This window comes from Mustela putorius, unplaced genomic scaffold, assembly GCF_011764305.1.
Source record: "Mustela putorius furo isolate JIRA1106 unplaced genomic scaffold, ASM1176430v1.1 tig00000129_pilon_pilon_pilon, whole genome shotgun sequence".
NCBI lineage: Eukaryota > Metazoa > Chordata > Mammalia > Carnivora > Mustelidae > Mustela > Mustela putorius.
Window position 1 is genome coordinate 38,641,672 of NW_025421290.1, and position 14,592 is coordinate 38,656,263.

Genomic DNA, 14,592 nt, shown 5'->3' on the forward strand with positions numbered 1-14,592 from the left:
CTGCATTCCATTTTCCTTTATCATGCTTTATTTTTATTTCAAAAGATTTCAAAAAGGGTCATAAGCATTTATCTTTCTAATTTTAACCTCCTGGTGGGACTCTTTGCAGTAAGATTAAGTAATGTTTTTCATACTTTTACCTGTTTTTTTCATCTTTCCTCTTCCCAAATACTTCACTATCACTATGACTCCATTCTTTGTCATGATTTAGTGTTGTATGAGAGTTAGAATGTTGGGTTTCAGAGTTAGGCACAGAGTTAGGCTTGAGTCTCAGCTCTGTCACTTAGCCAGCCAGGAGGTGTTCAGCAAGTTAACTTTCCAAGCCTAGCTTTTGTGTGTGTGTTTTTTAATCTGTAAAATGAGAATAGTGGTGTTTATTTTACCATGTTGTTAGGGAAACAATTACTTAGGTTAACATATATAAGCACTTAGCACTTCCCCTATGGTAAGTGGCTCAATAAGGGTAGGGAGTGAGTATTACTTTACTACTACTGCCATTCTGCTAGCTTAGCAAATCACAGTTTGCTCAATTGTATTAGAGCAAGTCACTAGGGGCACCTGGGTGGCTCAGTGGGTTAAGCCTCTGCCTTCAGCTCAGGTCAGGGTCTCAGGGTCCTGGGATCGAGCCCCACATTGGGCTCTCTGCTCGGTGGGGAGCCTGCTTACTTCTTCTCTCCCCACCCTCCCGCCTGCTGCTCTGCCTGCTTGTGATCTCTCTCTGTCAAATAAATAAATAAAATCTTTAAAAAAAAAAAAGAATGCGGGTTCCAGGGCGCCTAGGTGGCTCAGTGGGTTAAAGCCTCTACCTTCGACTTGGGTCATGATCTCAGGGTCCTGGGATGGAGCCGTACATGCCTCTCTGCTCAGCAGGGAGCCTGCTTCCCCCTCTCTCTCTGCCTGCCTCTCTGTCTACTTGTGATCCCTCTCTCTGTCAAATAAATGAATAAAATCTTAAAAAAAAAAAAAAAAAAGAGCAAGTCACTAAAGAGATGAACTTGAAAACAGAATACTCATATAGCTAAATGATGTGAATTAGTATGGCAGAGGCTTACCGTACTGCTTCTTTGTGCTTGAATGAGACTCGGGAAGAGTTCTAGAATAATTTTATGAAGAAGAAGTGAGCAGCAGAAAGTGGAGGGTGCTATAGAAACTGTTATAGAAAAATAAATGCTCAAGATAAGGAAGAGAGAACTATAAAATCAGATACCACACCATGCATGAGAACCAGTTTCTCTGGTTATAGGCATTTGGTACAGACTTACAGAACTGTAATAAACTGGTAACTTGTGGTCTGAAGAGTTCATGACCCCTGGCTCAAGTGAATGTACTGCCATTTAGAGAAGTATTTAAAAACTGTATCAGAAAACAGGTCCCATCTAGAAAATTCCCGATCCTTAGGCATTCTGGATGAAGGAAGGAACAGACATTGGACTCTTATCTGTTCAGATACTTCAGGTTTATTACAATGACTATATGCAGTTATGTTGGGTGCTGTGGGGAATTTTGAAGACTAGTCTTTGCCTAATGTTATTTACCCCTCTGAAATGGAAAATAAAACAAATGTGGAACTAATGAAAGAGAACAAGTTTTATAAGATAAATAATAAAGTTATGTGGGAATTCAGAAGGGGATGGAATTTCTAAATTGAGGCCCAGGGAAGAATTCAGGGAGAGGAGACGGGATTTTCCATAGACTTTCCGGATCGGAGATTTCCCATGGATGGAGATGTGAGTGGGGAGTGGGTAGTCTAGGCAGAGAAAGTGACTTTTTTTTTTTTTAAAGATTTTATTTATTTATTTGACAGAGAGAAATCACAAGTAGATGGAGAGGCAGGCAGAGAGAGAGAGAGGGAAGCAGGCTCCCTGCTGAGCAGAGAGCCCGATGTGGGGCTCGATCCCAGGACCCTGAGATCATGACCTGAGCCGAAGGCAGCGAAGGTGGCTTAACCCACTGAGCCACCCAGGCGCCCCGAGAAAGTGACTTTTTACAAAGCATAGAGATGGGACATTTCGGAGCTTAGATGTGAAGGTGGAAAGGACTTGAATTGGGTAGATCGTAGGATGAACACAGGGTACTGTGGGAGACGAGGTGAAGAAAACCACTGTGGGTGGGGATGGGAGCAGAGACAACAGAGAGAGCCATGCCGGGGTCGGGAAGAGGACGCAAAATGCTAACAGAATGGAAGTGAAATCTGGCATAAAAGTGATCTGAGTGACAAAGATCAGAAGGTTTGTGACAACATTCAAGAGGAACAAGACAGGAGGAAAACAAAAAAGGAAGACAAGTTCAAAATGTGACCAGTGTAGAGATGGTTAGATACTGTTGGGGAGGTTTTTGAGAGCTACTCTAGAGAACTGGGATACTTTGTAAAGGTCCGGTCAGGGGTTAGTAATCGACAGAGCTAACTCCCTGGCCACAAGGACGTTTCCAGGAGAAGAGATGAGAGTTGTTCAGGAAAAAGTAGCAATAGGTATGCTGAGTTTTAATAATAAAGGGAATTGGAGTAGAAATGTAAACTTGACCTACTGGAAGAAGTCTGGGTGTTCTAGATCAGTGGTGACAGTTTGGCTGAGAAGTAAGTGAATGGGGAGCAAATGGACAAAGACTCAGCAAGGTCAAGCTCGTTACTCCACCTTCAGGAGGATTAGGACTGTCCCCCCGGCACCTGGCACGTTAGGTAGGTCCCCAGTATTTGTCGGGCAAATTATTTTAGGATGAATTTGAACTCTCCATCATAAAAATTTTTAGTCATAAAATTAGAATAGTATGAAGAACTCCCATGTAGGCAGAAACTTAAAATGCAGTAAGGGAAGCCATGCCTTTTGTAATTCTGATACATTTCCCATTGAAGAAAGTGTGGGCCAGTAGAGAGGTTCCCAGAGTCTCCTACTGGCTCCGACACAAAGGGGTAGTGGTGCTGCTACCTTTACTGATAATAAGTGTCATAATAACTCACACTGACAGTTCATTGAGTGCCAGGCACTATTCTAGGCTGTTGACATGTGTTAACTCATTTCATCCTCACAGACACCCCTGCGAGGTACCTGCACATGGGCCCCATTTGACAGACAAGTAAACTGGCTGTCCCCAGAGAGATGAAATAACCTATCCATGGTCACACTGAGCGGCAGAGAATGGGTTTGAACCCAGGGAGTCCATGCCCTCATGCTCTGTATTGTCCTCTTTGCTATAACTGATTTTAGAGTCCCGGTGGTTGTGGGGCATTAGATTAAAGGAGACGGCGCCACAGAAACGACTAAACCTCAACTCTTTTTATAGCAAGGAGAATTCTGAAGCTGGACAGGTCACGTACTTGCAGCGTCGGAACTGGTCTGCAGGCCTTTGACTTACAGCTTGTCCACTGCCTCTCCCAGAAAAGGTCATAGTTGTCAGAGATAGGGCATTGGAATTTTCCCGGCCCTCATGAAATGTGCCATAAATCTGGCACCGCCTCCTGTTCTTCCAGGGAGTAAGAGACTTGTGACCCCAAGACCTGTAACATCAGCCACATGCACCTTATTTTCTGCCGAGTGTTAGAACTTTGCTAAGGACCAGATTGCCATGTCCAGAATGGGATTGGATAATGTTCAACTGAGGGAGTACTTCAGGCAGTTAAACTGCCAGCGTGGGTTCTACCAAGTCATCTAGGAAGTCATCTGCATCCTGGAAAGTGCAGACAGATGCTTTTTTAGAAATGAGAGCAGCTTTCAGCATAAGGTCCCAGCAGGCGAGATACTTGTTTGGGAAGGAGACTCAGTATTTGTGATCCCAAATTTGGGGTCTCTATATTGTCCCTTTATAATAGATCTGGGAGCGGCTTATATTGAGTGTGCTAATGTTTCCTCTGTGAATTTCTTTTCTAGAAGGACTTAGATGCCAGTCTAAATAGGGATGTCTATGAAACGTGTCATGGCCATTGTCAAATTAACCAACTGTCTGGATTCCATTAGGTATATTGTTGCTATCAGAGGAATTAAAGGCCATTTTCTGTCTCCCTCTTAAATTTTTCCAGTACAGTTAGATATAAAAGTATATCTTATTTAAGAAAACAAAACAAAACCCCAAAACTTGTTTTGGTCCCTCCCAGCCCTGAGCCTAGAAATTTTCAGCTGTCTTGTCTCTAAGTAATATTCTAGTGCTGATAAAAGGTGCTGGGTTGAGCTAATGTTGATAACCTTTATATACATTGACTTGAAAAACATGAATTCACTGCACTGTAGAATGGAGGGCTTTTATGGCCAACGCTAAGGTCAGAACTCAGTGATAAAATACTATTGTCATTGTACGTTGCATTTTTCCTCGGTAATTCCTTGGTGGTTCAAACAAGTAATGATGATTGAAGTCTTATTCTGGACACAAGGTTAATAACAGTGAAAATTTCCCCTCAAACTCTGGCCCCTGTTTGAGTTGTTCTGACCTTGCCAGGTATCGCTTAGGAAAAATACAGTCTCATCCTTTTATTTCTGTCCTTGGCCTTTCTGCTGCTTCCACAGGATCTGTTAATCTGAGTGGTAACAGCAGAAATGCCTTCTCTTACATTCCCAATGCTTATAATTGGGATGACCTGTGGTTCACTTTAATTATGTAATGCCAACATGATGATGATAATACTTGCTTTTAAAAAATCTACATTTGATATAACTATTTCCACTCAGATGAATTACTTCCAGAAGGCAAATAGAAGGGGAAAGTGATTCCATTACCCTCTTTGCTTGTGTTAATTAGCACTACTTTGCATGGAGGAGGGAAACTGTCTTGGGGCCCTGGATTTAAGAAGATGAAAGTCATGTTATTGCATTTTGTAATTAGCACTAAAGCAAGTGGCTGTTTGTGGTATTCCTAGGGTGGTCATAGATTGGAAGTCTTTAGAAGGAGGGACGCAGTCACTGTTTTGCTGCAATTAGTCATAGGGCACCTGTCAGGCTAGAGAGAGGGAGAGGACTGGGAGAGTAAGGCTCGAGCGAGTCAACTCAAGCCATATGTTCTTTGTCTCTCGCTGAGAGATGGCTGTAAGGAGGAGCTGGAGAAAAAAACTAAACAGGTTTTCTTTTGCAGCTGCAGCTGTGATCCTCGGCTGTCTGTCGGCATTGAAGGGACCTGATGTTTTACGTTATTGGTATGTTATGGAAAGAGCTCTCTCTTATCTTTTTGTTAGGGTTGCTACATCCGTTTTGCCTCCCTGTCTATCCCCTTTCCTCTTGAAAATAGAAATAATTCTCCTCGTGCCAGAATGTACCTTCCTAGAGCTGGCAGTGGAATTCATTCATTTGGGAAATATTTATTGAGTAATTCTGGCCCGTGCCAGATGCTGTTTCCGGTCGAGTCAAAGTCGAATAAGGCAAAAATCTGCCTTCAAGAAGTTCGTAACATGAATGGGGAGATGGTCAAGGGGGAGAAGAGCTATAATAAGTAAATGTGCAGGAGTTTGAGGGAGCCCAGAAGAGGGAACCCCTAATGCAGATGAGGATCGGGGAGGGGTTTTGTCAAGTGGACTAGAGAGGGGGAGACTTTGAAATGGAGGGAATAGAATTCACACCCTTTCTAGGACTCTTGTGAGGGCCTAGCCCATGCACGAAGGTGGGGGGTGGGCATTGTATGTATCCCACAGTATAGAGCCAGGGTTGGCAGACTTCTTCCGTAAAAGGCCAAGGAGTAAGTATTTTGGCTTCCCAGGCCAGACAGACTCTATCTCAACTACTGAATTCTGTCAGTTTAAGGCAAAAGCAGCCTAGACAAAATGTAAGTCAGTAGATGGACCAGTGTTCTAATAGAACTTTATTTACAAAAATAGGCAGTGGATGGGATTTGGCCCATAATTTCCAACCCCTGGTATAGAAGTTCCTCTCTTTGGGGCACCAGGGTGCCTCCGTCACTTAAGCATCTGACTCTTGGTTTCGACTCAGGGTCAGAGGATCAAGCCCTGGGTTGGGCTCTGCGCTCAGTACGGGGTCTGCTTGAGATTCTCTCTCCCTTTCCCTCGCCCCTCCCCCTGCTTGCACACACTCTCTAAATAGATAGATAGACAGATCGATAGATGATAGAGAGATATCCTAGAAGTTCTTGTCTTCACCCTCAGAGGTAGTGACCCAGTACAGTGTTTCTTTGGAAGTCTTGTTCTCTCAGCCTGACTTCTTCTAATTTTTGAGAGGTGACTGGCCTTTTCTACAGTGAGGAGCTATAATGTGTAACTGACAGGTGGTATGTGTGTTCTCTCTTTCACACAGGTGGAATCACAGTGTCTGTGGTTGCATTCTTCTTCACAATTAAGTTCCTCTTTGAGCTTGCCGCACGCGTAGTCAGCTTCCTCCAGAATGAGGACCGTGAGCGCAGAGGGGACCGGACTATTTATGACTACGTGCGGGGAAATTACCTGGATCCCCGGTCTTGCAAAGTCTCCTGGGATTGGAAGGACCCCTATGAGGTGGGCCACAGCATGGCCTTCCGAGTGCATGTAAGGGAATGTTTCTGTCTCCATACCCATCGGGTTTTCTGAATCACTTGCTTTCCAGAGCCCCATTCAGTCTGTTGGTAGTGCTGGCCTGGAATGTTAACATGTTTCCTTGTTTTTCAGCCATTCCCAGGGACTTAGTAGTTGTTTCTATCTGGAAGGGTCATGAATTTCTCAATCATTTTGGTTTAGTAGGTACCAACTTTGAAGATGTATAAAGTTTAATGTTACTTTTTCAAAAGAAGAAAAATGTCACCAGAAAGAATAGGTGTTACAGATTGGGGGTTGGCAGACTATGGCCTGAGGGGCCAAATCAGGCCCACCTCTTGTGTCTGTAAATATGGTTTTATTAGAACATAGCCACACCCATCTCTCTTCCTGTATTGCCTGTGGCTGCTTTTATACTTGAGTAGTTAACCACAGCTGAGTTGAGTGGCTGTGTGTGACCCACAAAGCCAAAATATCTACCCTCTGGCCCTTTATAGAAAAGTTTGCCTGCCTGCTCCACCCCCCCACCAGCCCTGCCTGGTGCTTTAGTCACTCAGTGCCCGTGGTACCCACTGACTTACCTTCACTTCTGGGTGGTCCACAGTGATTAATATAATATAGTATAATATAATATAATATAATATAATATAATATAATATAAGGGGCCGGGTGTAAGAGGGGGCAGCATTTGTGGTTCAGAAATGTCAAGCTAAAATGGATTCAGCAGTGTATTTTATCCCTGTCTCCTGAACAAGTTAAGAATTTGTTCCTGATTTAATGTTTTCTCTGAGGTGTGCTGTTTCTCTCTGCGTCTGTGAGCAGGACTGTAGGAACAGTGGGTGCTGGGATTTGCCAGCTGCCTCCTCCCTGCCCACACTCTCTCAAATCAGGTGGGGAACAGTTGTCTCCACCTGCTCACTAATCGGCGCCCCCTCGTCTCCCCACCACAGTTATTCTACAAGAACGGACAGCCTTTCCCGGCACATCGGCCTGTGGGACTGAGAGTTCACATCTCTCATGTCGAGCTGGCCGTGGAAATTCCAGTCACCCAGGAAGTCCTGCAGGAGCCCAGTTCCAACGTGGTCAAGGTGGCCTTCACTGTGCGCAGGGCGGGGCGTTACGAGATCTCGGTGAAGCTTGGTGGATTAAACGTGGCCTACAGTCCCTACTATAAGATTTTTCAGCCTGGTATGTTCTCTCTTTCCTCCCTTTCTCCATCCCTTCCTTCCTGTATTTTTCTTTCTCGCTTTTTAAAAATACACCTTTATTAAGATTTAGTTCACAGGCCATATCACCCTTCCAATTGAAATATACAGTTAAATGGTTTTTAAAGTTCTGAGTTGGGCGCCTGGGTGGCTCAGTGGATTAAAGCCTCTGCCTTCGTCTCAGGTCATGATCCCAGGGTGCTGGGATCGAGCCCCGCATCGGGCTCTCTGCTCGGCAAGGAACCTGCTTCCTCCTCTCTCTCTGCCTGCCTCTCTGCCTACTTGTGATCTCTGTCTGTCAAATAAATAAATAAAATCTTTAAAAATAATAATAAAATAAAATTCTGAGTTGTGCCACTGGCACTTGGGTCACTTTTAGAGCATTTTCATCAGCCCCAAAAGAAATCTGGTACCCGTTAACAGTCACTCCCCGTTTCCCCCAAACTTCGCCATCTCTAAGTGACCATTTATCCATTCTAGATGTGCCTACTCCAGACATTTTGTATAAGTGTAGTCATAAAATATATGACCTTCTGTGACTGCCACTTTGACTTAGCATAATGCTTTGAAGGTTTATTCAGTGCTATAGCATGAATCAGCATTTCCTTCCTTTTTATTGCTAAAAGACATTTTGTTGTGTGGATAGACCACCTTTTATTTATCCATTCACCAGCTGACGGACATTTGGGTTGTTTTCACTTCTGGCTGCTGTGACTACTTCTGCTGTGAGCATTTGTGCCCAAGTTCTCGTGTGGACATATGGTTTTCTTTCTCTAGGAGTAGAATTGCTGGATCATCAGTCTAGTAAATTCTTAAGGGGTAAGAGTGCCAGAATAGACAAAAGGTAAATTCTTCTGATTTTTGAAATCTTTTCAAGTAAAAAGCCCTTGACCGGAACTCTGCCCTTACTGCCCATATGTGTTTTCCTTCTCATGGCAGAGTGCCTGAGCTGCTGATATATAAGAATTGAGACCTCTATCTTTTTTCCCCCACTCGTATCCTTTATGCCAGATCATAGATGCTCACCAACTTTGAAGCCTAAAGGTGCAATCTCTGACTTCTGACCCCGTCATAGATCGTAGATGCTCACTGACTTTGAAGCCTAAAGGTACAGTCTCTGACTTCTGACCCTGTAGCTGATGTGGTCAGGGTGTTGACCATCCTGTGTGCTCTGTGTGCCCTACCTTGGCTTCATTTAGGGGGTGTCATTAAGTACTGGCCAGCTTGGTATCCACAGAAACGAGAGGCCTTTGGGAGCATTTTGGAGTGAAATGACAAGAAGAGGAACCTTAAGAAGATTTGTGGGTCTTTGCTTGACTGGTCCTTAGTTTTCTTTCTCTTATAACAGTGGAAGGCTGTGGACAAGGTGGCTCCCAAGCCACGCCCCTCCATGCAGCCCCTCCTTTCCCTCAGTGACTCGCCCACAGACTTCTTTCCGCAGGAATTAGCCTCACCCCACCTCCTTGCCACCAGTGGAGAACAGTTCATATCCTCACAGTATGTCTCAGGCTTTTATTTTTAAATTAAATTTAAATTCTTCACTTTGAGATAATTGTAGATTCTCCAGCAGTTTAAAAAAATAACACAGAGGGAGCTGGTATACCCTTGACCCAGTTTCCCCCAGTGGTTGTGAGATCTTGCAAAACTAAAGTACAGTGTCACAGGCAGGCTATTGACATTGAGGCAATCACGGTAGGAAGCATTTCCATCACCACAAGGATCCTTATGCTGCCCCTTTATACACATTTTCCCTCCCCCACCTACCTACTTCTTAACCCGTGGCAGCCCACGATTCTCTTCTCCCTTTCTATAATTTTGTCATTTTAAAAATGTTACATAAATGGAATTATATTGGGTGCCTGGGTGGGTCAGTTTTTTAGGTGTCTGCCTTTGGCTTGGTTTGTGATCCCAGGGTCCCGAGACCTGTGTCGGGCTCCCTGCTCAGCAGGGAGCCTGCTTCTCCCTCTTTTTCTGCAGCCCCCCACCCTGCTTGTGTGTTCTCGCTCTCTCTCAAATAAATAAAATCTTTAATAAATGGAATTATATTTCACTTGGCCTAATTCCCTGGAGATTCAGCCAAGTTGTTGAGTGTACCAGTAGTTGGTTCCTTTTTATTTTTGAGTAGTATTCCATAATGTGAATGTACCCTGGCTTGTTTAACCATCACAGTTGAAGGACATCTGGGTTGTTTTCAGATTGGAGCTGTTGTGAATAAATCTATGAGAATTCATGCACAGGTTTCTGTGTGAATATATGTTGTCAGTCATTTCTTTGGTGTAAATGCCCAGCAGCATAATGGCTGGGTCATATGGTAGTTAAACACTTAGTATTTTTTTTTAAGGGTTTTCTTTATTTATTTGTCAGAGAGGGAGCACAAGCAGGGGCAGCTTCAGGCAGAGGAAGAAGCAGGCTCCCTGCTGAGCAAGGAGCCAGGTGTGGACCCAGGACCCTGGTTTCAAGATCTGAGCCAGAGGCAGATGCTTAACTGACAGAGTCACCCAGCGCCCCGTTCTTTCAATCTTTAGCTTAAATTTTTTTTTTTTTTTTTTTTTTTTTTTTAATTTGACAGAGATCACAGGTAGGCAGAGAGGCAGGCAGAGAGAGAGGAAGGAAAGCAGGCTCCTTGCTGAGCAGAGAGCCCGATGCGAGGTTCGATCCTGGGATCATGACCTGAGCCGAAAGCAGAGGCTTTAACCCACTGAGCCACCCAGGCGCCCCGCAAAAGTTAATTCTGATGAAGACAGTTTATTAATTTTTTCTTCTAAGGATCATGCTTAGGTATCTGAGAACTCTTTGACTAGTTCTAAATCTCAAAGATTTCCTCCTGTTGGTTTTTTTTTTTTTCCTTGAAGTTTTACGTTTCCTATTTAAGGCTTTGATCCATTTTTAGTTCATTTTTGTATAGTGTCAAGGTTTTTTTCTTCTTTTTTTTCTTACAGATGTCTAGTTATTCCAGCACCATTTGTTGAAAAGATCATCTTTCCCCTATTACATTGTCCTTTTTTTGTGCTTTTGTTAAAGATTGGTTAGGCAGGGGCCCCTGGGTGGTTCAGTCATTAAGCATCTACCTTCAGCTCAGGTCATGATCCCAGGGTCCTGGGATTAAGCCCCGCATCGGGCTCCCTGCTCAGCGGGAAGTGTGCTTCAACCTTTCCCACTCCCCCTGCCTGTGTTCCCTCTCTCTCTATCTCTCTGTGTGTCAAATAAATAAAATCTTAAAAAAAAAAAAAAAAAAAAAAGATTGGTTAGGCATATTTGCAGGGGTCTATTTCTGGGTCCTCTGTTCTATTCCATTGATCTCTGGGTCCCTCCATCAATACTACAGAATCTGGATTACTATGGCTATACAGTAAATCCTGAAATTGGGTAAACTTTTTCAGGATTGTTTTTGGCTACTGCAGAATCTTTCTCTTTCCATACAAAAGAGAACACTATTTTCTATATCTACCAACACTCTCCCTGAGATTTCCACAAGAATGGTGTTAAACCTGCATATTATTTGGGGAGGATTGACATCATTACAATGCTGAATCTTCCAGTTCAAAAACATGGTAACCTCTGACTTTATTCAGACCTCTTCATTTCTTTCATTCACATTTTGTAGTTTTCAACATAGGAGTCTTGTACTTTTGTCCTTGGATTTGCACCCAAGTATTTCAGGGGTTTTTGTTTGTTTGTTTGTTTCTTTGTTTTGTGGTTTTTTTAAGCACTTATTTCTGAGGCCTGCCTCACTTGTAGGTTCCCAGTGGGACTGTGGGTACTATGGAACTCTCAGTTTTATTTCCTCTGAGTCCTTTTCTCATTTTGTGTAGCACCGCAGTGGTTGGAAATTTGTGAAAATGAGTCCCCCAGTTCATTTGAGTGTGTTTCTTTTTCTGTCTTTTTCTTGACCTCTTAATGGTGGTGTTTATCCCTAGGAATTAGGTGGGGCCCAGCTCTCTGGGACTCACTGATTGAAAAGATCTTTGTGGTCAGAAAAGTCCCCCTCTAAGGATTAGATTCCGTTGTCTGTTCCAGGAATGGTGGTTCCTTCCAAGACCAAAATAGTGTGCCATTTTTCTACTCTGGTGTTGACCTGCGGACAGCCACACACCCTTCAAATAGTGCCCCGAGATGAGTACGACAACCCTACCAACAATTCCGCATCCTTGAGGGACGAGCACAATTACAGTGTGTCCATTCATGAGGTAAGCAGCTTCCCTTCCTCCTCTTTCTCCTTCCCTGCCATTCTCACTCTTTCTCATTCACTTGCTCTCGTCTCCGCCCTGACTTCTGTGCTCTCCTTCCGTCATCTGACAATGCCCATCTCATGATAATTAAGAGACCTTAGATCGGCTCGCAGACAGGAAAGTTCTTTGTCAAGAGTAAATTGCCGTGCAGTAGGGAAAATTCTCAATGTTCAGTGATGCTCTGTTTCCCTCCTCCAGCTCGGTCCTCAAGAAGAAGAGAGCACTGGTGTCTCCTTTGAGAAGTCAGTGACCTCCAACAGGCAGACCTGCCAGGTGTTCTTGCGACTTACCCTGCATTCTCGTGGCTGCTTCCATGCCTGCATTTCATACCAAAATCAGCCAATCAACAATGGTGAATTTGACATTATTGTCCTGAGTGGTGAGTTGAAAGAAAAGCTGTGATTTAGCCCCGTTCCCAGACCACTTGTTCTTTGTGCGTCTGCATTCTCCTGCCCAGCCTCACACACATTTGCTATTTGAGCCGAACTTGGCTCAGAGTCCTATGGACTAAAGGTCTAGTGATAGGTCATTTCTTTTCTCCCCCGTGTCCTACTTTAAAACCTTATTCCTTGTTATACTTCAGAGAATGAGAAGAATATTGTTGAACGCAATGTGTCCACCTCCGGAGTGAGCATTTACTTTGAGGCTTATCTTTATAATGCTACCAACTGTACCGGCACACCCTGGCACCTTCCGCCCATGCACACGAGCTCCTCCCAGCGCCGGCCTTCCACAGCCGTGGAGGAGGAGGAGGAGGACTCACCCTCTGAGTGCCAGACCCCCGAGAAGGTGAAGAAACCGAAGAAGGTGTACTGCTATGTGTCACCAAAGGTTGGCCCTCCCGTTCTTTTTTTTTTTTTAGTTTATTTATTTGAGAGAGAGCATGAGAGAGAAGGCACAAGAGGGAGGCAGAAGGAGAAGGAGAGGCAGGCTCCCCACTGAACAGGGAGCCTGACGCAGGGCTGGATCCCAGGACCCTGGGATCATGACCCCAGCCGAAGGCAGATACCTAACTGACTGAGCCACCCAGGCAGCCCTGGACCTCCTGTTCTTGTCTCAAAACCCTCCTCCCTGAACCTGCATGTAACTGGCCATTGATTAAAAAAAAAAAAAAAAACAAAAAACCACGAAGCGTTAGTGTGAGAATTAGGGTGAGATCCTTGACTTGTAGGGTTTCTGGGACACTAAGAGAGGCTACTTAAGGTTGAGCAGAAGATTGTGCCCCCCCCCCTTTTTTTTTAAGATTTTATTTATTTATTTTAGAGAGGGAGCGAGAGACGTGAGAGGCAGAAGGAGAAGCAGCTCCCCACTGAGCAGAGAGCCCGATGTGGGGCTTGATCCCAGGACGCTGGGATCATGACCTGAGCTGACTGAGCCCCCCCCCCCCCAGCACCCCTGTGCCCCCTCTTTTGTTGCACCTGTTTGGCTTGGACTAGGTAGAAACTCTGTCCAGAGATTCTGTGTACCTTGGTGCTTTAGAGCACCAGGCGCATTCTTCCCTTTGCTTGCTCCTGGGAAGATTTTTCAAGGCATGGCTCTTAGAATTTTAAAGAAAGCAGCTTTTGACCATTAAAAATTTTTCACTGGTAAAAAAAGTTACTGTTGGCCCCTTATGCTGTTTTGAAACAGCTTGATCTTTCATTCTGTGCTTTGTGAAACCACAGTAAATGCATGTTACTATCAGGCAACAAGATCAGAATAGAGAAATTTTGGCAGAGGCACGGAGGTGAGCTTCCCAAGGCCCCTGAGCTAAGAGGCACTTTGTGTTAGGAATTTTCTTTTTAACATTTGTATTTTGCTTAGTCATTCAGATCTCAGAAAAAAGAGCTCTTGAAACATCCTGTGACAGCTCTTTCCTCTCATAACCAAAACAAGAGTTCTGATTTTGTTCTACTTCAAGTTTTTCTATATGTCCTTTATCATTTAAAAATCTAGCCCTACTCTGGACTAGGGGAATGGGAATGAGGGCCAGGGTGAGGTACAGATGAAGCGAGATTGACCATTGACCGTGAAGCGACATCTGTTAAGGCTGATGATGGGTTCGTTGTACCATTTTCTCTCCTTCAGTATGTGTTGGAAATTTTCTTCATGAAGAGTTGGGTTTTTTTTAAATCAAGAAAAAGTCTGATCTGTACATTTAGAGAACAGTTTTTTTTTTTTAGATTAAAGTTAAAGCTCTCTTTTTCTTTTTTTATAACAGTATAAAGAGACCCTTTATGAAGTTTTTTGTTTTAAAATCACACCACCACCTTCACACGCACCCCTGTTCCCCACCTGCTCCCCATCCCCGGCAGATCCTTGGTTCCATTCTAGTAGGGTGAAGCAGTGGGTATAGGCCACTGGTATCCCCCGTCCATTGAGGAGATCTGAGTAGCACCCAGCTGAACACAGGGAGATTTTGATCATTTCTAGGTGAAAATGATCAAAGGGAAACCCTGATCTCAGACATTTGGACATGGTAGTAAAACTTGAGTATTGAGATTAAGAAGTGTATCTGTATGAAATTGCCTTGTCAGAGTAACATATTTGATTTGCCTATTTTTTTTGAAGATTTTATTTATTTATTTGACAGAGATCACAAGTAGGCAGAGAGGCAGGCAGAGAGAGAGGGAGAAGCAGGCTCCCCACTGAGCAGAGAGCCCGATGTGGGGCTCGATCTGGGGACCCTGGGATCATGACCTGAGCTGAGGGCAGAGGCTTAACCCACTGAGCCACCCAGGCG

The 14,592-nt window shown here is 44.2% G+C and overlaps 1 protein-coding gene across 5 annotated transcripts in view; it reads left to right on the top strand.

The window, feature by feature from the left end:
• The window catches only part of AREL1 (apoptosis resistant E3 ubiquitin protein ligase 1), a 45,622-nt gene that overhangs the window by 19,148 nt on the left and 11,882 nt on the right, over positions 1-14,592 (top strand). Inside the window, exons 1-7 of one of the 5 annotated variants that reach the window (XM_004739265.3) lie at positions 2,659-2,677; positions 5,056-5,116; positions 6,225-6,451; positions 7,387-7,624; positions 11,659-11,828; positions 12,069-12,249; positions 12,454-12,701. In XM_004739265.3, the coding sequence (XP_004739322.1) occupies positions 5,101-5,116; positions 6,225-6,451; positions 7,387-7,624; positions 11,659-11,828; positions 12,069-12,249; positions 12,454-12,701 (1,080 nt within the window). In that variant the 5' untranslated portion in view covers positions 2,659-2,677; positions 5,056-5,100. Of the gene's footprint in view, positions 1-2,658; positions 2,678-3,698; positions 3,718-5,055; positions 5,117-6,224; positions 6,452-7,386; positions 7,625-11,658; positions 11,829-12,068; positions 12,250-12,453; positions 12,702-14,592 lie in introns of those variants that run through there. The other 4 variants (XM_004739264.3, XM_004739262.3, XM_013058608.2 and 1 more) reach the window with 4 other exon arrangements.